The 18,332-nt window shown below is 50.3% G+C and overlaps 1 protein-coding gene across 2 annotated transcripts in view; it reads right to left on the reverse strand.

Moving 5' to 3' along the window:
• Positions 1-1,244: 1,244 nt before the first annotated feature.
• The window catches only part of CHAF1A (chromatin assembly factor 1 subunit A), a 29,798-nt gene continuing 12,710 nt past the window's right edge, over positions 1,245-18,332 (reverse strand). For both annotated transcript variants that reach the window (XM_082206310.1, XM_082206309.1), the window contains exons 4-15: positions 17,898-17,954; positions 16,485-16,726; positions 16,321-16,381; positions 15,664-15,732; positions 12,940-13,166; positions 11,957-12,125; positions 10,723-10,803; positions 8,310-8,402; positions 7,089-7,338; positions 5,000-5,502; positions 2,958-3,048; positions 1,245-1,602 (exon numbers count right to left, since the gene is read on the reverse strand). In XM_082206310.1, coding sequence (XP_082062436.1) covers positions 1,517-1,602; positions 2,958-3,048; positions 5,000-5,502; positions 7,089-7,338; positions 8,310-8,402; positions 10,723-10,803; positions 11,957-12,125; positions 12,940-13,166; positions 15,664-15,732; positions 16,321-16,381; positions 16,485-16,726; positions 17,898-17,954 — 1,929 coding nt within the window. In that variant the 3' untranslated portion in view covers positions 1,245-1,516. The remainder of the gene's footprint in view (positions 1,603-2,957; positions 3,049-4,999; positions 5,503-7,088; positions 7,339-8,309; positions 8,403-10,722; positions 10,804-11,956; positions 12,126-12,939; positions 13,167-15,663; positions 15,733-16,320; positions 16,382-16,484; positions 16,727-17,897; positions 17,955-18,332) is intronic.

Here is an 18,332-nt window from a genome sequence, read left to right on the forward strand (position 1 = left end):
ACGGGAGCTCACCCCGTCGCGGGGATTCGAACCACCGACCTTCTGATTGGCAAGTCCTAGGCTCTGTGGTTTAACCCACAGCGCCACCCACATCCCTTCTGCTATATTGTACTTTTGTACTTTTCTCTCTCTCGAAGAACTGAGGACGCCATGATTGCTTTGTCCTCTATACATTGCTTAATACTTAGAACGCACACACTCACACTCCACAATCGTTTCTGCTATACTCTGCTGATAGTGTGCACATGTCTTTAGATATGTGTCGCTGGTGCGCACAGGGACTGATCTGTGAACGTCCCGAGCTGCGCTTCATCAGGAAGACGCCCGGAGAGGTCTGTCTCATTCTGGGGGCTGCGTGTGCCCCCCCCCAGGCGTGTTCCGATGCTGCTGGTACAATCTCCAGTTCAGCTTCTTTAGAGCATCAGATGGGGAAGATGCAAGACACCACCTGAAACACTCTGCTGCTGCCAGTTAAGGTAGACAATGCAGGACTACATGGTCAAGAGGCAGCCTCCATGTTCCTAAAGGGGACGTACCGTATTTTTCGCTCTATAGGGCGCACTGGACCATAGGACGCACCTAGTTTTTTGGGGGGAGGGGGAATAAAGAAAAAAATTATTCCCCCCCCCCCAGCCCCAAAGAGCAAAGAAGCCAAGACAGCCAGCGGGATCCATCTCAGTGGCTGCCTTGGCTTCCTCTTTAGCCGCGGGGCTGGGGCGGGGAAAGCCTGAGCAACCTCGTCTTCGCTCCCGGAGCTTGCGGATAGCTGCCCAAAGCCCGGGGTGTGCAGCGCTGCGCTCCCCAGGATTCAGGCTGCTGCCTGCTATCCACAAGCCTTGGAAGCCCAGCGGGAACTCCCGCCGGGCTCCGAAGGCTTGCGGATAGCTTCCTGAAGCCTGCATTCACTCCATAGGACGCACACACACGTTTCCCCTTCATTTTTGGTGGGGAAAAAGCGCGTCCTATAGTGCGAAAAATTTCAAACCCAACATCCGTGCGCAGACTAAAGTGGCGGCTTTGTCACTTCTGGCCCCGGGTTTTCTCCTCCAGCTGCCAGAGTGGATGTGAAAGATCAGCTGAGACTTGGAAAGGAGACCGGGGGCCTTCATGCCGCTGATGTGAATGGAATAAAAGGGATGAGCAGGCATGGATTTGAGGCATGAGGTGTGTTCCTGGCACACTTTTAAACCCCTCTCCCCTCCTAGACAAAATGTGACAGGTATCCCCATTTGTATGGGGCACACTGAAAAGGTCAATAATGCTTTTATTAGAGAGAGTATAAGTGTATTTCCATCTAAACCTGCCCCCCTCCCCCCAACTAAACCTCTAAAAAGTACGTCTTGTGCTTCCACTGATCTGAAGCAGAACAAAGTGCTGTCTTCTCTTTACAAGGAATACAGAGTATGTTCAAGTATCTTATACAATAAAAAAGATACAGAAGAGTTTTTAAAAAAACATTCTAAGGAATTCTACATACATACAGAGCAGTTAATGGGTGGGGTGGGGACTGTGTATATCAAACGGCATTAGAGTCGTCGACGGCAGCGACTGAAGTAGCTTGCTCTCCCTCAGATGCGATTTCCGGGGTCTCCAACGCAGGTGCTGTGAAGACACAACCGTTTACTCAAAAAATAGATAAGGTGGGTCTGCACCTCCTGATATGAAGCTTCCTTCGGAGCTAACCTGTTACAGCTCCCAATTCTTTTCCCTAGGCCAGTCCCCCTTGGCTGAATTGTTCCCAGCTGACGTTTGGCTAATACCAAGATACAGAATAAACAGCTGCTCCTCTGTAGAATTGTGGGTTTTTCACTGTCTTTTGTGTTCAGAAAAGTGATCAACCCCCCCCCCCAACACTCCCTTTATTACAGAATTGTAGACTTGGAAGCAACACTCATGACTGTGCTCTTATATCAAATTTCCTTTTCTGCGTATACTGCGTATACCGTAATGTTTTACTGTTGCTATGGCCGTTGGCTAATGCGAATAACGTTTTATCTATCTATCTCATGATGTAACAACCCCCAATGATTAGCACGAAAACAGGAGTGTGTTTGTGTGCCCAACTTTTACTCTAGATCCAACAAGCCAAGGTTTATTGAACTCAAGACTGACGCGGGGACACAGCCAGGGCCTAGTTAACACTATGCACAAAATTGAGGCATGACAGCTGTTGCCTTCTCACTCTTGAATGGCTGTATGGAACATATGGCCAAGAAACTGACCACCCAATTGCTAGCAAAGCGAGGAGGGGGGGGGGCAATGGGCTGGGGAGATGGGAAGGAATTCCACCCCACAATGATGCTGTGTGTGTCAGAAGAGCGAGAAGCGTCCAAAGCAAACTTACTGTGCTTTATTATTTTACACAAGCTCGCATTAAGGCAGGCCTAGGCAAACTTGGCCCTTCAGATGTTTTGGGACTACAATTCCCAGCATCCCTGACCACTGGTCTTGCTAGCGAAGGATGATGGGAGTTGTAGGCCAAAAACATCTGGAGGGCCAAGTTTGCCTATGCCTGCATTAAGGGATCCTTCTGGAACAGAAAGCAGGGGGGAAATTAAACCAAGCCTACTGAACGTTAGGCCGCTTGTTCACATGCACACAGCAGTTAATTCAGAGTGCTTGTTGTCCCACAGACCCCCCCAGTCATTTCCTTTAAAGGTGCATAAGCAAAAGCAGGGAAAGATTTTTCCATAGACGGCTCTGCTCATCCTCTCGCCTATGTGGGTTGACCTGTGTGAGAGACGTATTGGGAAACAGCAGTGTGCTTGTTTTTCCAGTTCTTTAATTCTCTGCCGCTGCGTTTTCTGAGTCTTGTCATGACAAGAGCTACAATCTTTTAAAGCGGGCTTCTTAAGCCGGCTTGGGAGAGACCATGAGCAGATGGCACACACAAAGACACTCGGCAGCTTGTGGAGGTGGGAGGGTGTACCTGTGCGTGGGTGGCCAAGGTGCCTCACCTTTGCTTTGCTGCACGTCCACAATCATGCATTCGTCGTCATCCTCTTCCTCCGTGTCAGCCTGAAATCCATCCATCTCTGTGGTTTCAGCCTTGGAGCAAAGAGAAGGGGGCGGGGAAGGAAGGGGTCTTCAGACATAGGCAGGTGAATTATGCCACCCACTAAATGAAATCTAAAATTTAAAAAAACTGACCCTAAAGAGTGCCCTGGAGGCAGAGCGGCTAGCAGGAGGAAAGAACCGAGGAGAAGAGAGGGAAATCTTCACAGGGAGCAGGGATGTGGGGGCCTAGATGATGCTGGGCTCTACAGTGGTACCTCGGGTTACATGCGCTTCAGGTTGCATATGCTTCAGGTTACAGACTCCACTAACCCAGAAATAGTGCTTCAGGTTAAGAACTTTGCGTCAGGATGAGAACAGAAATCGTGCTCCGGCGGCGCGGCAGCAGCGGGAGGCCCCATTAGCTAAAGTGGTGCTTCAGGTTAAGAACAGTTTCAGATTAAGTAAGGCCTCCGGAACAAATTAAGTACTTAACCCGAGGTACCACTGTATATTCTTGTCTTCTCTGATCACTGGAGTTGGAATCCAACCACTTCTGGAGGACCACAGGTTGCCTATTCCTTATGTGGGGCTTGCGGACAAGGAAGCCTGCGTCCCTCCAGAAAGGCAAGGGAATTGAGGGGCAGGACCACAGCTCAGTGGCAGAATACACTCCGCATGCAGATTCAGCTCCCGTTAAAAAAGAATTGGGTAGCAGGTGATAGGAGAAAGACCATACCTGGGCTTTGGAGAGCCACTTCGAAGCCAGTGCAAACACTACTGGCCTAAATGGACCACAGTCCCTGGCTAGCAGGGAGTGTTCCAATGAACCTCATGGTTCATTGAGGGAGGATTCGAACCCACGCCACACTAGCTCGACCAGGACTGGGGAACCCGTCCCTCCATATATTATTGTGCTCCAGGATCCCTTATCAGCCCCAGCGAATATGGCCAGTGGTCAGAGGTGATGGGAGCTGTCTAGAGCTGGGTGATAACGTCGGTAAATTGTCTGAAACCGGTACTGCGTTCAGCTAGTGAGCTGGCGATACATCAGGCAGGCAGGTAGAGCCTGAGGTGTTTCTGGGCTCTACCTACACCTTTGAGGAAGCCCCCCCCCCCCCGCACCTCACACTACCCAGAGTGGTATGAAGGCTTGCTCAGCTTATATCTCACCTGGCCCTTCCTCCCCTAAGGTGGGGAGGGAGAAGCTGCTGAGATACATTCCAGGCATCGAGATATATCAGCATATCCCGATATTTAGCTGCCGAATATAACGTGACGTTGAAAACTGGGTAGCACCCAGTCCTAGAGCTCTCATCCTCCAGACATTGCTGGGGACAGGCTGCTGCTGTTAAAATTCGCCAGCCGCTTTTCTTGCAGAGTGACCCAAAGCGGCTTACATTAAAGATAGCTTAAGGCCACAAGTGGTGTATGGAAGTGAGAGCTGGACCATAAAGAAGGCTGATCGCAGAAGAATGGATGCTTTTGAATTCTGGTGCTGGAGGAGACTCTTGAGAGTCCCATGGACTGCAAGAAGATCAAACCTCTCCATTCTGAAGGAAATCAGCCCTGAGTGCTCACTGGAAGGACAGATCCTGAAGCTGAGGCTCCAAGACTTTGGCCGCCTCATGAGAAGAGAAGACTCCCTGGAAAAGATCCTGATGTTGGGAAAGATGGAGGGCACAAGGAGAAGGGGACGACAGAGGACGAGATGGTGGGACAGTGTTCTTGAAGCTACCAGCATGAGTCTGACCAAACTGCGGGAGGCAGTGGAAGACAGGAGGGCCTGGCGTGCTCTGGTCCAGGGGGTCACAAAGAGTCGGACACGACTAAACAACAACAACAAGGCCACAAGAACCTAGAAACGCAGGAAAGAGGCAGGATTCACAGAATTCAACGATGCTACGCTTCAAATTCAGGGCCCTCTGCAGCAGGTTGCTAAGGGCCTGGGGAGCGCGGCCGTACTAGTCTAGGCAGAAAACGGAGTGCCTGAAAGGAACCTCACCTGTCCGGTGCCAAAAGGCCTCTTCATGAACTTGGTGATGGACATGCTTCCTGTCGACTTCCGTTTCGCAGAGACCGGGGTGGTCTGTATCGCTGCCCCTCCCGGCAAACTGCTGCTGGCGTCTTCCTTGCCCGCCGAGGACACTTGGGTGACGTAGTTCCACTGGCAAGGGACGGGCAAATTCTCTTGGCCGTAGCTCTTCAGCACCTCGGGGTGCACGTACCAACACATCCGGTGGTCGGGCCTCTTCTCGTAGACGGAGTTCTCGGAGATGATCCGTTTTAGCCTGGCTTTGGAAGGGATGGCGGAGCCGTCATGGGCGGGGGCCTGGGCCCAGGAAGCGTTGGGGCTTGTGGGGCTGGCATCCCCGCTCTCCAAAGCAGAGGTGGAGTTGTTGCTGTTGCCCTGCAGGACCCCCATGCGGCAGCACTCCTGGAACTCTTGGATGATGACCTTGCTTCCGTTAACATTCCCGTGAAGCAGGGGAAGCAGCTGTCCCAAGACTGGAGCAGGGCGAAAAGAAGAAAAGGAGTATTAGGATGCAATAGGAGTAGAGCATCTAGATCAAGGGAAGTAATAGTGCCACTGTATTCTGCTCTGGTCAGACCTCACCTGGAGTACTGTGTCCAGTTCTGGGCACCACAGTTCAAGAAGGACACTGACAAACTGGAACGTGTCCAGAGGAGGGCAACCAAAATGGTCAAAGGCCTGGAAACGAGGCCTTATGAGGAACGGCTAAGGGAGCTGGGCATGTTTAGCCTGGAGAAGAGGAGGTTAAGGGGTGATATGATGGCCATGTTCAAATCTATAAAAGGATGTCACATAGAGGAGGGAGAAAGGTTGTTTTCTGCTGCTCCAGAGAAGCGGACACGGAGCAATGGATCCAAACTACAAGAAAGAAGATTCCACCTAAACATTAGGAAGAACTTCCTGACAGTAAGAGCTGTTTGACAGTGGAATTTGCTGCCAAGGAGTGTGGTGGAGTCTCCTCCTTTGGAGGTCTTTAAGCAGAGGCTTGACAACCATATGTCAGGAGTGCTCTGATGGTGTTTCCTGCTTGGCAGGGGGTTGGACTCGATGGCCCTTGGGGTCTCTTCCAACTCTATGATTCTATGATTCTATGAGTATTAGGATGCTGTTTCATACAGATGGAGGACGACAGTCAAGTCATCAAGAGATTGTCCAGCTGTCAGCTTCAGGCCAGCCCCCTCCCCTTCCCAAAATAATTTCCGAATAATTAATTAATAATTTATTATTTACACCCCGCCCATCTGGCTGGCTTTCCCCAGTCACTCTGGGTGGCTTGCAGCACCTAAAAAATGGTAAAACATTAGACGTTAAAAACTTCCCTAAACAGGGCTGCCTTCAGGTGTCTTCTAAAAGTCAGATAGTTGTGTATTTCCTTGACATCTGATGGGGGGGCATTCCACAGGGAGGGTGCCACCACCAGGAAGGCCCTCTGCCTGGTTCCCTGTAAGCTCACTTCTAGCAGTGTGGGATCGGCCAGAAGGCCCTCCGTGCTGGACCTCAGTGTCCGACGATGCGGGTGGAGGCGCTCCTTCAGGGATACTGGGCCGAGGCCGTTTAGGGCTTTAAAGGTCAGCACCAAGACTTTTGAATTGTACTTGGAAACGTACTGGGATGTGTTTGTGTAACAAGGGTTTGTGTAACAAGCCCAGAAATTCTATTGTTTCCTACAGGAACATTAATAAAGGCCTATTTTTCACTTAATGCCTGAGTCTATCTGCGTTCCTTTGGGGAACCCTGGTTAGGATGAACGCTTTACAAATTTCTCCAACAGACAAGCCAGCCACTTCCATAAACCAGGTGCATCCAACAGGTAGATGATTGTGATCTACCGGTAGGTCACTGGACGTTTGCCAAGAAGTTTGACTCCCCTAAAAAAGCTCAACAACTTTGACCTGAAGGCGGTAGATCACTGCCAGCCTTTAACTCTGTGAGTAGATCGCGGTCTCTTGGGAGTTGGCCACCCCTGCCATAAACCTTTCCTTACAGCATTGTAACACCTTTAGCCACCCTTGCTCTGTGGAAGAGGCAGAGCTGTTTACTCTTCCTGCCTGCGGCTTACTTTGCTGGTCTTTCGTTTTCTTTTTGCTGCTTTTTTCTAACGGATCTTCATCAGCAATCGTTGAGTCCAGGATAGAAACTGTGAACTGTTGCAGGGGCCTCAGATCTGCGTCGCTGTTTTCCTTGCCTTCCCAAATGCAGCCGATCTTCACAGGCTGAAGGACGCGGAATCTCTTCCCCTTGGTGATCAGCTCGTCCCACTCCTTCGCTTTCAGCTTCTGGCGAGCTTTGTAATTCTCGGGGTCACATTCCTGGAAGGGAAAGAAACGCATTACTCTGATGAAGAAGGAGAATGGCTCAAAAGGTTGGGTGTTTGCATAACTAAAGAGAAAAGGTTTGGTCACTTTACTACTGAAGTACAGTCGTACCTCAGAAGTCGAACGCCTTGCGAGTCAAACGTTTTGGCTCCCGAATGCCGCAAACCCAGAACTGAGTGTTCCAGTTTGCGAATGTTCTTTGGAACCCGAACATCCGACGCGTTTGTATCAGTGCCAGGGTTAGAAACTCAGATATATAATATTATCACTAAATAGCGTCGTACAGTGGTGCCCTGCAAGACGAATGCCTCGCAAGACGGAAAACTCGCTAGACGAAAGGGTTTTCCGTGTTGGAGGTGCTTCGCAAAACGAATTTCCTATGGGCTTGCTTCGCAAGACGACAATGCCTTGCGAGTTCCTGCGGGGTTTTTTTCCTTTCACCCCCCTTTTTCTAAGCCGCTAAGCCGCTTATCAGCTTATCCGATCAGCAGATAAGCTGCTAAAAGCCGCTAATAGCGCTAATCCGTCAATGGGCTTGCTTCGCAAGACGAAAAAACCGCTAGATGAAGAAAATCACAGAACGGATTCTTTTCGTCTTGCGAGGCACCACTGTACCTTGGTTTTTGAACAGCCTAGTTCTTGAATGTTTTAGCTCCCGAATGCCGCAAACCTGGAAGCGACTGCTCGGATGGTTGGTCAAGAGGGAAGGTGGCCCCCCTGGCTGAAGGTGGTCCCACCTACTTCCCAGCTTAGCTAGCCAATATGAGATTAGTGCTTTGAATTCTAAAACTTATAACCGGAGATTTTTGTACAGATTATAACCGGCAAGTTATTGGTGCCGCAGGGACTGTTGCATCACTGCCAAGCTGGGTAGATCAAGTTACCCTACACAAGTAACCGTTTGCAAATTTATTCCCAAGGCAGTTCAGTCTTGTCGTAAGGTGCCCTGGAATTCTGTGGCTTACTTCAGTCACACCTTCATCCTCTGAGAGGTACCCATGGGGCACAAAGAAGCCGTCGTCATCGTCTTCCTCCTCTCCACCCTCATCATCGTCATCCTGAAAGATTTAAAAGTAGACGTCAAGAAAACTTGGAAAGGGGATGGAGTAAGATACAAAAATTGGCTAATCTTGTCCACCTAATTTACTATGGCACTTATTGGGTATGATTATGTTACTCTGAGTGTTTCAGTACAGTGGTACCTCGGGTTACAGACACTTCAGGTTACACACTCCACTAACCCAGAAATAGTACAAGAACTTTGCTTCAGAATGAGAACAGAAATTGTGCGGCGGCGGCAGCAGCGGGAGGCCCCATTAGCTAAAGTGGTACCTCAGGTTAAGAACAGTTTCAGGTTAAGAACCGACCTCTAGAACGAATTAAGTTCTTAACCCGAGGTACCACTGTTATATCTAAAAAAGGTAAAGGTAAAGGACCCCTGGGATGGTTAGGTCCACTCAAAGGTGACTATGGGGTTGTGGCGCTCATCTCGCTTTCAGGCCGAGGGAGCCAGCATTTGTCCACAGGAAACTTTCCGGGTCATGTGGCCAGCAGGACTAAATCGCTTCTGGTGCGATGGAATAGCTCCACACACAAACAAGGCAAGCTAGAGTATCTCCATGGTGCAAGCCCGGGCAGTATATTTGGAGGTCCTGGGGGACAAGACCCCCCTCCCGGACTTCCTGGTGTGGTCCAATGGAAAGCAAAGCAAGACGTTTGGCACCAGCTTGGCAGCAGGAGTTGCCAGAAGGAGGAGTACAAGGCGCCATCCGTAGGGACTCCACTCTGGAATTGTGTAAGGTTTATTCCTTAACCTTTTCTTCTCCCAAAGGCGTCCCCCAAGGCAGTGGGCACTGATTTTTCCTTTGGGTTCCTTGGGTCCATGCTCAAGGCCTTTCTCATGAACTACATAACAGGACAAAGAATACAGTGGTGCCTCGCAAGACGAAAAGAATCCGTTCTGTGATTCTCTTCGTCTAGCGGTTTTTTCGTCTTGCGAAGCAAGCCCATTGACGGATTAGCGGATTAGCGCTATTAGCGGCTTATCTGCTGATCGGATCAGCTGATAAGCGGCTTAGCGGCTTAGAAAAAGGGGGGGAGGAAAAAAACCCGCAGGAACTCGCAAGACATTGTCGTCTTGCGAAGCAAGCCCGTAGGAGATTCGTTTTGCGAAGCACCTCCAAAACGGAAAACTCTTTCGTCTAGCGAGTTTTCCGTCTTGCGAGGCATTCGTCTTGCGGGGCACCACTGTACATTTAACACGACAAAAACAAGCCAGTGTAAAAGCTGCAGTATGGGCCAGGTAAGGCAATCTCCAGGTGTTCACTTGCTCAGTTTACATCCCACCTCTCCTCCAAGGTGGCATACATGCTTCTCCTCCTCCCTAGTTTATCCCGAGGAGGTAGGATTAAGCTAAGGGCCAGGGACTGGACCCCAAAGTCACCCACTGAGCTCGATGCAGCTGAATGAGGATTTGATCCATGTGTGTTGAACCCTGTCTGGACAACAACATGCCCAACCATTGGCCTGTGCTGGCTGGGGATGATGGGAGCTGAGGTCCAGGAACCCCAAGCCCGTTGGCAGGGCACCACACTGGCTGGCCCCTAATCCACAGCCTTAACCTCAGCACGAACTGTCCGAAAAAAACAAGGCATGGCACTATGGAATATATTTAAAACTTTTACCCCTAAAACATACCCTGCTCTAAGCATTTCTGCTTTTAAGACTCACTGAAAGGTCAGTAACGTCAGGTCAGCTGCAACGCCACTTATCGAGGTTTGCAAAATGGCATATAAATGTTTCCAAACATATAATAAAAATAAACAAACTTGGTAGTAAGGGAAATTGCTTGTGTGCATCTGCAGCTATGTCCTTGTTCAGAAAGGTATCAGTGCAATTATTATTACGATGATGATGACGATTAAGATTTATATGCCACCCTTCATCATAAGGTATCAGGGCGCTTCACAAGGTAAAAGCACAAATATATAGTTAGAACCAAAACAAGGGGCGTCCAGTGGTGGAAGCCGCTGTCACACTCCGCAACACAAGAGGCAACTTATCCCTCCATGCATAAAGGTTCTATAAATAACCAGTGCTGCTGGAACTTTGGTGGGGAAGATCCACGCATTGGCTTGTTGCTCTGACATCACGAGCCTCCTCCCTCCCCAAAAGCCGGGCCAATGAGGACTGAGCATGCTCAGTGTGGCCACAGAACACGGAACAACTGCTGGCCCCAGAAGATGGCACGGCTGGTTGCAACCCACGCTGCAGCATCTTCCTGCAGGTGATCCCGATTGTCTCTATTACACCAGAACCCTGGTTCCTTTGACAAATAAGTCTGCTGCTTGCAGGCAGAAGGTGGCCGTTCGTCCTTACCCCTTCGCTGTGAGAGAGAGACTCCCCGGGCTCCTCCTCCTCCCATTCTTCGTCACTCTCCACTTCGTAGTCCAGAAGTTTCTGCAGAGGAAAGGAGGAAACAAAAAAAAAAAGCAATACCGTACTGAAAAACCATTCTGCCTTGAGAAGTACTGCAGGCTGTACATAGGATTTTGGAGAAGGAACAAGAGGCTAGATCGGGGGTCAGCAAGGTTTATCTCGCCTGGGCCAAATCGGTCCCGCGGAGATCCTTCCGTGGGCCGGATCGCACCTGCGATCTCTGGCACCTGCGCATGCACAGACGCGATTTCTGGTGCCGCAGAAGCGAGTCCCTGTGCTGTGGTGGTTTAGCACACTGTGCGAGCAGGCAACTTGGTTTGGGAGCAGCTTGTGGGCCGGTCAAATGACCACCGTGGGCTGCTTCCGGCCCATGGGCCTTAGGTTGCTGACCCCTGGGCTAGATTCTAGCAACACTGTGCTGCTGAGCTGGGAGGAGAGGGATCTACAATACAGGACAGAGAGTGAGGGGATCATCCTCTTTGCTCCCCAGGGAACAATATAAAGAGCAGAGAGGGTGATTTTCCTTCACACTGCAGCACCGGGCACGAAACCTCAGTTGCAGCTCATAGTCTGTTGCTTAGTGGAGGCAGAAGTGAGCTTAGGACGCCCATTGCCAAGAAGACAGAAAATAAAAGCCACCGAGCTACAATAACCACACAGAAAGCTGCCTCATACCATGTCAGACCATTGGATTCATCTATATCAGTATCATCAGAACTGCCTGGCAGCAGCTCGCCAGGATTTCCCCAGCCCTACTTTCTATGGGTCACGGATTCTTTGGCGGCGAGTCCTCCCTTGCAGGGGGCCGGGGTAGATGGCAACCCTTCGGCTCCCTTCTGGCCCTACAAGTCTATGATTCTGTACCTGGAGATGCTGAGGATTGCACAGCCAATCTGCATATAGAAGAGGGGCTCTTACGGCTGAGCTACGGCCCTTGCCCATGGTCTCAGGAAGAGAGGCTGTTTTCCCAACTCTCAAGAGCCAATAAACTGGATAGTCCAGAGATTATAATCGGATGCAATTTCATATATACCCCACAGCTGCGGGCATGGTGGCAACCACAGCCTTATAAATTTGTGATTTACACCTGGACTTCTCTGCTTAGCTGCCTAACGGCTTGCCACTGAGTTACTTCAGCTGAAACAAGAGGTGGATGCAGTAATCGCATGCTGACCTCCTCTTTTGACCAAGGGTTTCTTGGGCGTATGGCTGAGGATTTCTTGTTCCACGTGCCCCAGTAGGCAGGGCGGTGATTCTCACAGAACTGCAGGAGCTTCATCCTACCGAACTTCTTCCTCTCCGGCACATCTCCTGCTTGGCTGCTGCTCACAATGACCACATCGCTGTTGAAAGGAAAATGCTGTAATCAGTCACGGGTATGCAGCCCACCGGAGTTCCAAGCCAGTGAGAGAAAGACCACCGGCAGTTGACTGACGGCGTGAAAGACTCCTTTATCCCTGCTTTCCACTGAAAAGGGGTTTTTTTTATATAGAAGCAATGCTAAGACGGCAACACTGGACTAACAAGAAAAGGGGCTACTGCCCCCCAATAAAGGTCTTTACTTAAACCACTGAGCCTCTTGGGCTTGCTGATCAGAAGGTCGGCGGTTCGAATCCCTGCGACGGGGTGTGCTCCCGTTGCTCGGTCCCTGCTCCTGCCAACCTAGCAGTTTGAAAGCACGTCAAAGTGCAAGTAGATAAATAGGTACCGCTCTGGCGGGAAGGTAAACAGCATTTCCGTGCGCTGCTCTGGTTCGCCAAAAACGGCTTAGTCCTGCTGGCTACATGACCTGGAAATTGTACGACGGCTCCCTTGGCCAGTAAAGCGAGATGAGCACCACAACCCCAGAGTCGTCCGCGACTGGACCTAACGGTCAGGGGTCCCTTTACCTTTAAACCAAACCAAGTTAAACCAAATGAAAGAAATGAAGGAAAACCTTTCCTTCTTTTAGGTTTCTAACTCTCATAATTCCCTCTATCTGATGATGCCGGGGTGGAGAACATGGTGGGAGGCAATGAGCCAACGTCGGACGTTGCAGAATGTCATGTGCCCTGCTGAAGAGGGTTTGAGAGGAAGTGCTGCAGATTAAGGCAGTAGCAGTGAGCGGCCTTCTATGAGTCGCGTAGCTCAAAAGCTCACAATACCAAGAAAACTAACCTGTTGAATGCATCAGCATTCGGGCTGCTGACAAGGGTGGGTCCAGTTTTACAGGGATCTCTGCTTTTCAGTTCTTCCAAGAAAGAAGCACTGTAGCTCTGAGCTTGCAGCAGCCAGTCTAACTGGTCCATGAGGTCCTGATCGACCGCAACTCGGCAGATTGGCGCGAGGACCATGTTCTCCTTGATCTCAAACGGAGCAAATCTGCCACACCAGCCAGCCAGAATCTGAAACCAGGAGGAAAATGTTATATACAAGCTCTTGGTCTCTCTCCATCCATCCCCCTCCCAGCTACCTTACTACCAGCACCAGCTCCCTATTCTCTCCTGGGCATAATTCATGTTTTGACCAATAAAGCCTGAAAAACATGTGGATACTAGATACATATGGCTACTTTGATGTGATGGTCCCTTTTGCTTCCTGAAGAAGACCGAAAATGCTTCCTCTCTGGTTAGGGCCAAGATTTGCTTCTTAATCCAGGTACCAATTTTTGCCACCATCTATTCCCTCCCTTCCTGGGGCTACTTGAAATTCACTTAGAGAGCCAGTGTGTTGTAGTGGTTCAGAGCGGTGGACTCGTAACCTGGGGAACCGGGTTCGCATCTCCGCTCCTCCACATGCAGCTGCTGGGTGACCTTGGGCCGGTCACACTTCTCTGAAGTGTCTCAGCCTCACTCACCCCACAGAGTGTTTGTTGTGGGGGAGGAAGGGAAAGGGGAATGTTAGCCGCTTTGAGACTCCTTTGGGTAGTGATAAAGCGGGATATCAAATCCAAACTCTTCTTAAGGCCTCTGCAAGCCATGGGTCAGATATGCTTTCTGACCTTTTTTGATCTCCACAACTAGCTAAAGCAGGGCTGGGGAACCTGTAGCCTTATTCCAGCATAAAAGATGATGGGGGCAGAGTCCAGCAATGTCCTTAGAACCACATGTTCCCCAACCCCAGGCCTAAAAAACTCTCTGAAAGGCAAGCGGAGAAGGTACACCCAGTAGCTTCTTCAACAATATAAGAAGCCCACTTCTTGTGGAGCCACACCTCCCAGCTTATTTTAGAATCAACACATGGAGGTATCTTTATTGGCTGGCTTTTGGTGATGGGCATTGAGGTGGCAGAGTGTTAGGTAAGAGTTTTTAAATTATGCATTTAAAAAAATTACTAGCAGCACTTCATATTTGTTTGTAGCACACTTGGGTTATATTCCTTGAGGGTGAGTAGAGCAATAGATCTAAAAATCAGGGTTTTGTGTTTGTATTCTACTTTTGATCTGATAGAAAGGTGAAGTACCGTATTTTTCACTCCATTGGACGCAGCGGACCATAGGACGCAGCGGACCATAGGAGGGGGAGAACAGGGAAATATTTTTTTTCTTGTTCTCCCCCTCTAAAACAAGGTGCCTTCAAGGTACATTCACCAGAGCTTGTGGGGCTGGCGGTGGAGGGAAGCGCTGCTTCCCCCCACCGCCAGCCTCAAAGATCCCTGAAGCCTTTGGAGCGCAGCGCCTCGCTGCCCTACAGAGGTTTGCGCGCAGCCGTCCCCAAGCTAGAGCAGCGAGACGGAGCCCTCCGTCTCGCTGTTCTGGCTTGGGAACAGCCTTGCTAGCTTCTGCAGGACAGCGGGGTGAAGGCACCGTCCCCAAGCTAGAGCAGCGAGACGGAGCGCTCCCCTGACCATTAGGTCTAGTTGTGGCCGACTCTGGGGTTGCAGCGCTCATCTCGCTTTACAGGCCGAGGGAGCCGGCGTACAGCTTCCGGGTCATGTGGCCAGCAGATGTCAAGGAAAGAAACAACTATCTGACTTTTAGAAGACATCTGAAGGGAGCCCCGTTTAGGGAAGCTTTTAATGTTTGATGTTTTATCATGTTTTAAATATTCTGTTGGGAGCCACCCAGAGTGGCTGGGGAAACCCAGCCAGATGGGAGAAGTACCGTATTTTTCGCTCCATTGGACGCACCGGACCATAGGAGGGGGAGAACAGGGGAAAAAAATTTGTTCTTGTTCTCCCCCTCTAAAACAAGGTGCGTTCAAGGTACATTCACCAGACCTTGTGGGGTTGGCGGTGGAGGGAAGCGCTGCTTTCCCCCACCGTCAGCCTCAAAGATCACTGAAGCCTTTGGAGCGCAGCGCCCCGCTGCCCTGCAGAGGTTTGCGCTCAGCCGTCCCCAAGCTGGAGCAGCGAGACGGAGCCCTCCCTCTCGCTGTTCTGCCTTGGGAACAGCCTTGCTAGCTTCTGCAGGACAGCGAGGTGAAGGCACCCCGCTGCCCTGCAGAGGTTTGTGCGCAGCCGTCCCCAAGCTAGAGCAGCGAGACGGAGCCCTCCCTCTCGCTGTTCTGCCTTGGGAACAGCCTTGCTAGCTTCTGCAGGACAGCGAGGTGAAGGCACCGTCCCGAAGCTAGAGCAGCGAGACGGAGCGCTCCACAGTGCTCCGTCTTCCTGTTCTGGCTTTGGGCTTAGCGGCGCAGCCTGCATTCGCTCTATAGGACACACACATATTTCCCCTTAATTTTTGGAGGGGGAAATGTGTGTCCTATAGAACGAAAAATACGGTAAACATATTTTAAATAAAAAAGACATACATAGTTCAGGGGTTTCTGTGCATGTACAACACAGCGTTTAAAATGTGAAGTGTGTTGGCCACCTTGAAGGCAACTTCCGTTGCCCTGGAAATCTTGCATGGATTTAAATGGCATTGCAGGAGAGCCAGACAAACAGCAAAACAAAACTCACCTTTGGAGCAGGCTGGGTTTTGGGCTTTTGGAAGAACCTGGTGATCTCTGCCTTCTCTGCTTTGATACGCTAGAGATGGAAACATGGACAAAATGAAACGCATACGATTTGGATTATTTAGAAGCATTTCTGCAAAAGCATCCCCCCTTGCTCTGAATAATTAAAAACACCACTGTGAATTCTGGCCCCAGCCACCTACTGATAACAACGCAATTCATAAAAACATAAGAAGCTGAATAAGCCAGACCCTTGTAGTCCACCAGGCTCAGTATTGTCTACACTGACTGGCAGAAGCAGCCCAGGATTTACTAACAGATGGGCTAGGCTAGCCTTCCCCTCACCAGGGTGTTTTTGCTGGGAAGCAAGGAAGGCTTTGTTGTTGTTTAGTCGTGTCCAACTCTTCGTGACCCCATGGACCAGAGCACGCCAGGCAAGGAAGGAAGGAAAGCAAGGAAGGCAGCCTCCTCCAAGTCCTCAGCACCCAGCCAATGGCAGAGGCCAGAGTGTGCTTCCCTTCAGCTAGACCAGACTTTCCCAACTAGGTTCTCTCCAGATTATGGTGGACTACCAGTCCCACTGAACGCTGGCTGGGGCTGATGGGAACTGGAGTCCAACTGGAGGGCACGTGAAGGCTGAGCGAGACAAAACTCCACTTACCTTTTCTTCCTCTTTCAACCGTTTCTCCTCTTCTCTCTTCCTTTTCTCTTCTTGCTTTGCCCTTTAAAATAAAAGCTTGATTTCAGGAGGGCACCAAGCAACCATGCACACATGTTCAAGAATGAGTCACACGTAAAAAAACCCCACCAGAGAGGACAACTTACTCCAGAGCTTCCTGCTTCTCTTTCCGTTTCTCCTCTTTCGCCCGCAGCTTCTCAGCCTTCTCTTTCTCATCTTTCTCCCTTTTCTCCCTCCTTTCCTTATCCTTCAACTCTTTTTCTTCTTCCTTCTTCCTCTTCGCCTCCTCCCGGGCGCGTTCTTTTGCGGCCTTCGCCTCCTCCTTCAGCCTCCCCTTCTCCTCCCGCTCAGCTTGCTGCTTTTGAAGCTTCTCTGCACGTTCCTGATCCTGGGTTGCGAGAAACGACAACAGACGCCCCCAAACAGAAGAGCTCTTTAGGCAACTCTCCACCAACGCCCCACGAAAGTCTAATCGCAGGTGCCAAGAAGCTGCTCAATCAGGCTCCATTTCTGGTGAGAAGCCATTTGTTCCATCAGGCTTCTCACCTTCATCCACTGGTACCAGGAGGCCAGTCCACCAGGTGGCAGGACAGAGGGAGAGAAGGGAAGCAGGCAGACTCCACCAGTGCTGCTGAGGGACCAGCAACTTTAACCTCTCCCTCTCCCTAAGCTGTTACCATTCCAGTTGACCAAAGCACCAAAGTTTGCTTCTCCTGCCCCTTCTCCCTCCTGATCCCCTTTTCCTTGTGTCTAAGCCTGAGGGTGGGACGCGGGTGGCGCTGTGGGTTAAACCAAAGAGCCTAGGACTTGCCGATCAGAAGGTCGGCGGTTCGAATCCCTGCGACGGGGTGAGCTCCCGTTGCTCGGTCCCTGCTCCTGCCAACCTAGCAGTTCGAAAGCACGTCAAAGTGCAAGTAGATAAATAGGTACCACACCAGCAGGAAGGTAAACGGCGTTTCCGTGCGCTGCTCTGGTTCGCCAGAAGCGGCTTAGTCACACCTGGAAGCTGTCTGCGGGCAAACGCCGGCTCCCTCGGCCGATAAAGCGAGATGAGTGCTGCAACCCCAGAGTCGGTCACGACTGGACCTAATGGTCAGGGGTCCCTTTACCTTTGCCTAAGCCTGAGGGCAGGGCTGCCATGTTACTGGTAACTAAGCTGCTCTGGAAGCCTGAAGGGTAGGGTAAAAATTCTTCAAAACAAACAGACAAAGCAGCACCTCCTTTCTGTACTCGAGCTAAAGTTCCCGCACCCTCCTACTACTTCATCTATAGCTTCTTGAATCCTGGCATTGCTTGTAGAGAGAAAAGAATAATGCTTGAAGCAAGGGCACAGAAAACAAAAAGGCCCACAACGCGAAACTTTAAAAAGCAGCAAGTCAATCTGAATAGGGGTGGGGGAACTTTTTCAGCCAGAGGGCAACTTTAGGGGTCCACATGCCAGTGGTGGCTTGGACCTTCAGCAGAGGTCAGGAAACCGGAAAAGGGATGTGCTCTCCGCTCATTACCAAAAGTGAACAAATAAGGTTTCGAGGCCAATAGGGGGGAAAACACCACTTTACCCTCTGCAGCTTTAGTTTCTCCTTCTCCTCAGAACTCCGGTGAATTTTCTGCGGTGCCTGGAATTGAGAGGACAGAGACGGGCATGCGTTATTTACACCCCTTTAAAGCAACAGAAACGAAGAGTCCCGTGGGACTAGCGGTCAACAGATTTGTTTTCTTATTACGTAAAAATCTGAATTCCTCAAGCATCCTTTAATAAAACTTGAGGAAGCTTTGGGTGCCAGAAGAAGGGTGCAGCTCTAAGCCAGGATTAAAAAAAAAATATCGAAAAGGTTTCACAGGTGGAACCTGCAATAAAATGCTGCACTATGTAATCATCCAGTATTTATATATAGAATTTATATCCTGACTTTTCAGCCAAAGGAGTTCAGGGTAGCAGTGCGGAATACCTACAAGGCACTTTTCCAGAATACTCTTATTATTACCATCCCACC

Source organism: Podarcis vaucheri, assembly GCF_965113315.1.
Source record: "Podarcis vaucheri genome assembly, chromosome: 18".
Classification (NCBI taxonomy): domain Eukaryota; kingdom Metazoa; phylum Chordata; class Lepidosauria; order Squamata; family Lacertidae; genus Podarcis; species Podarcis vaucheri.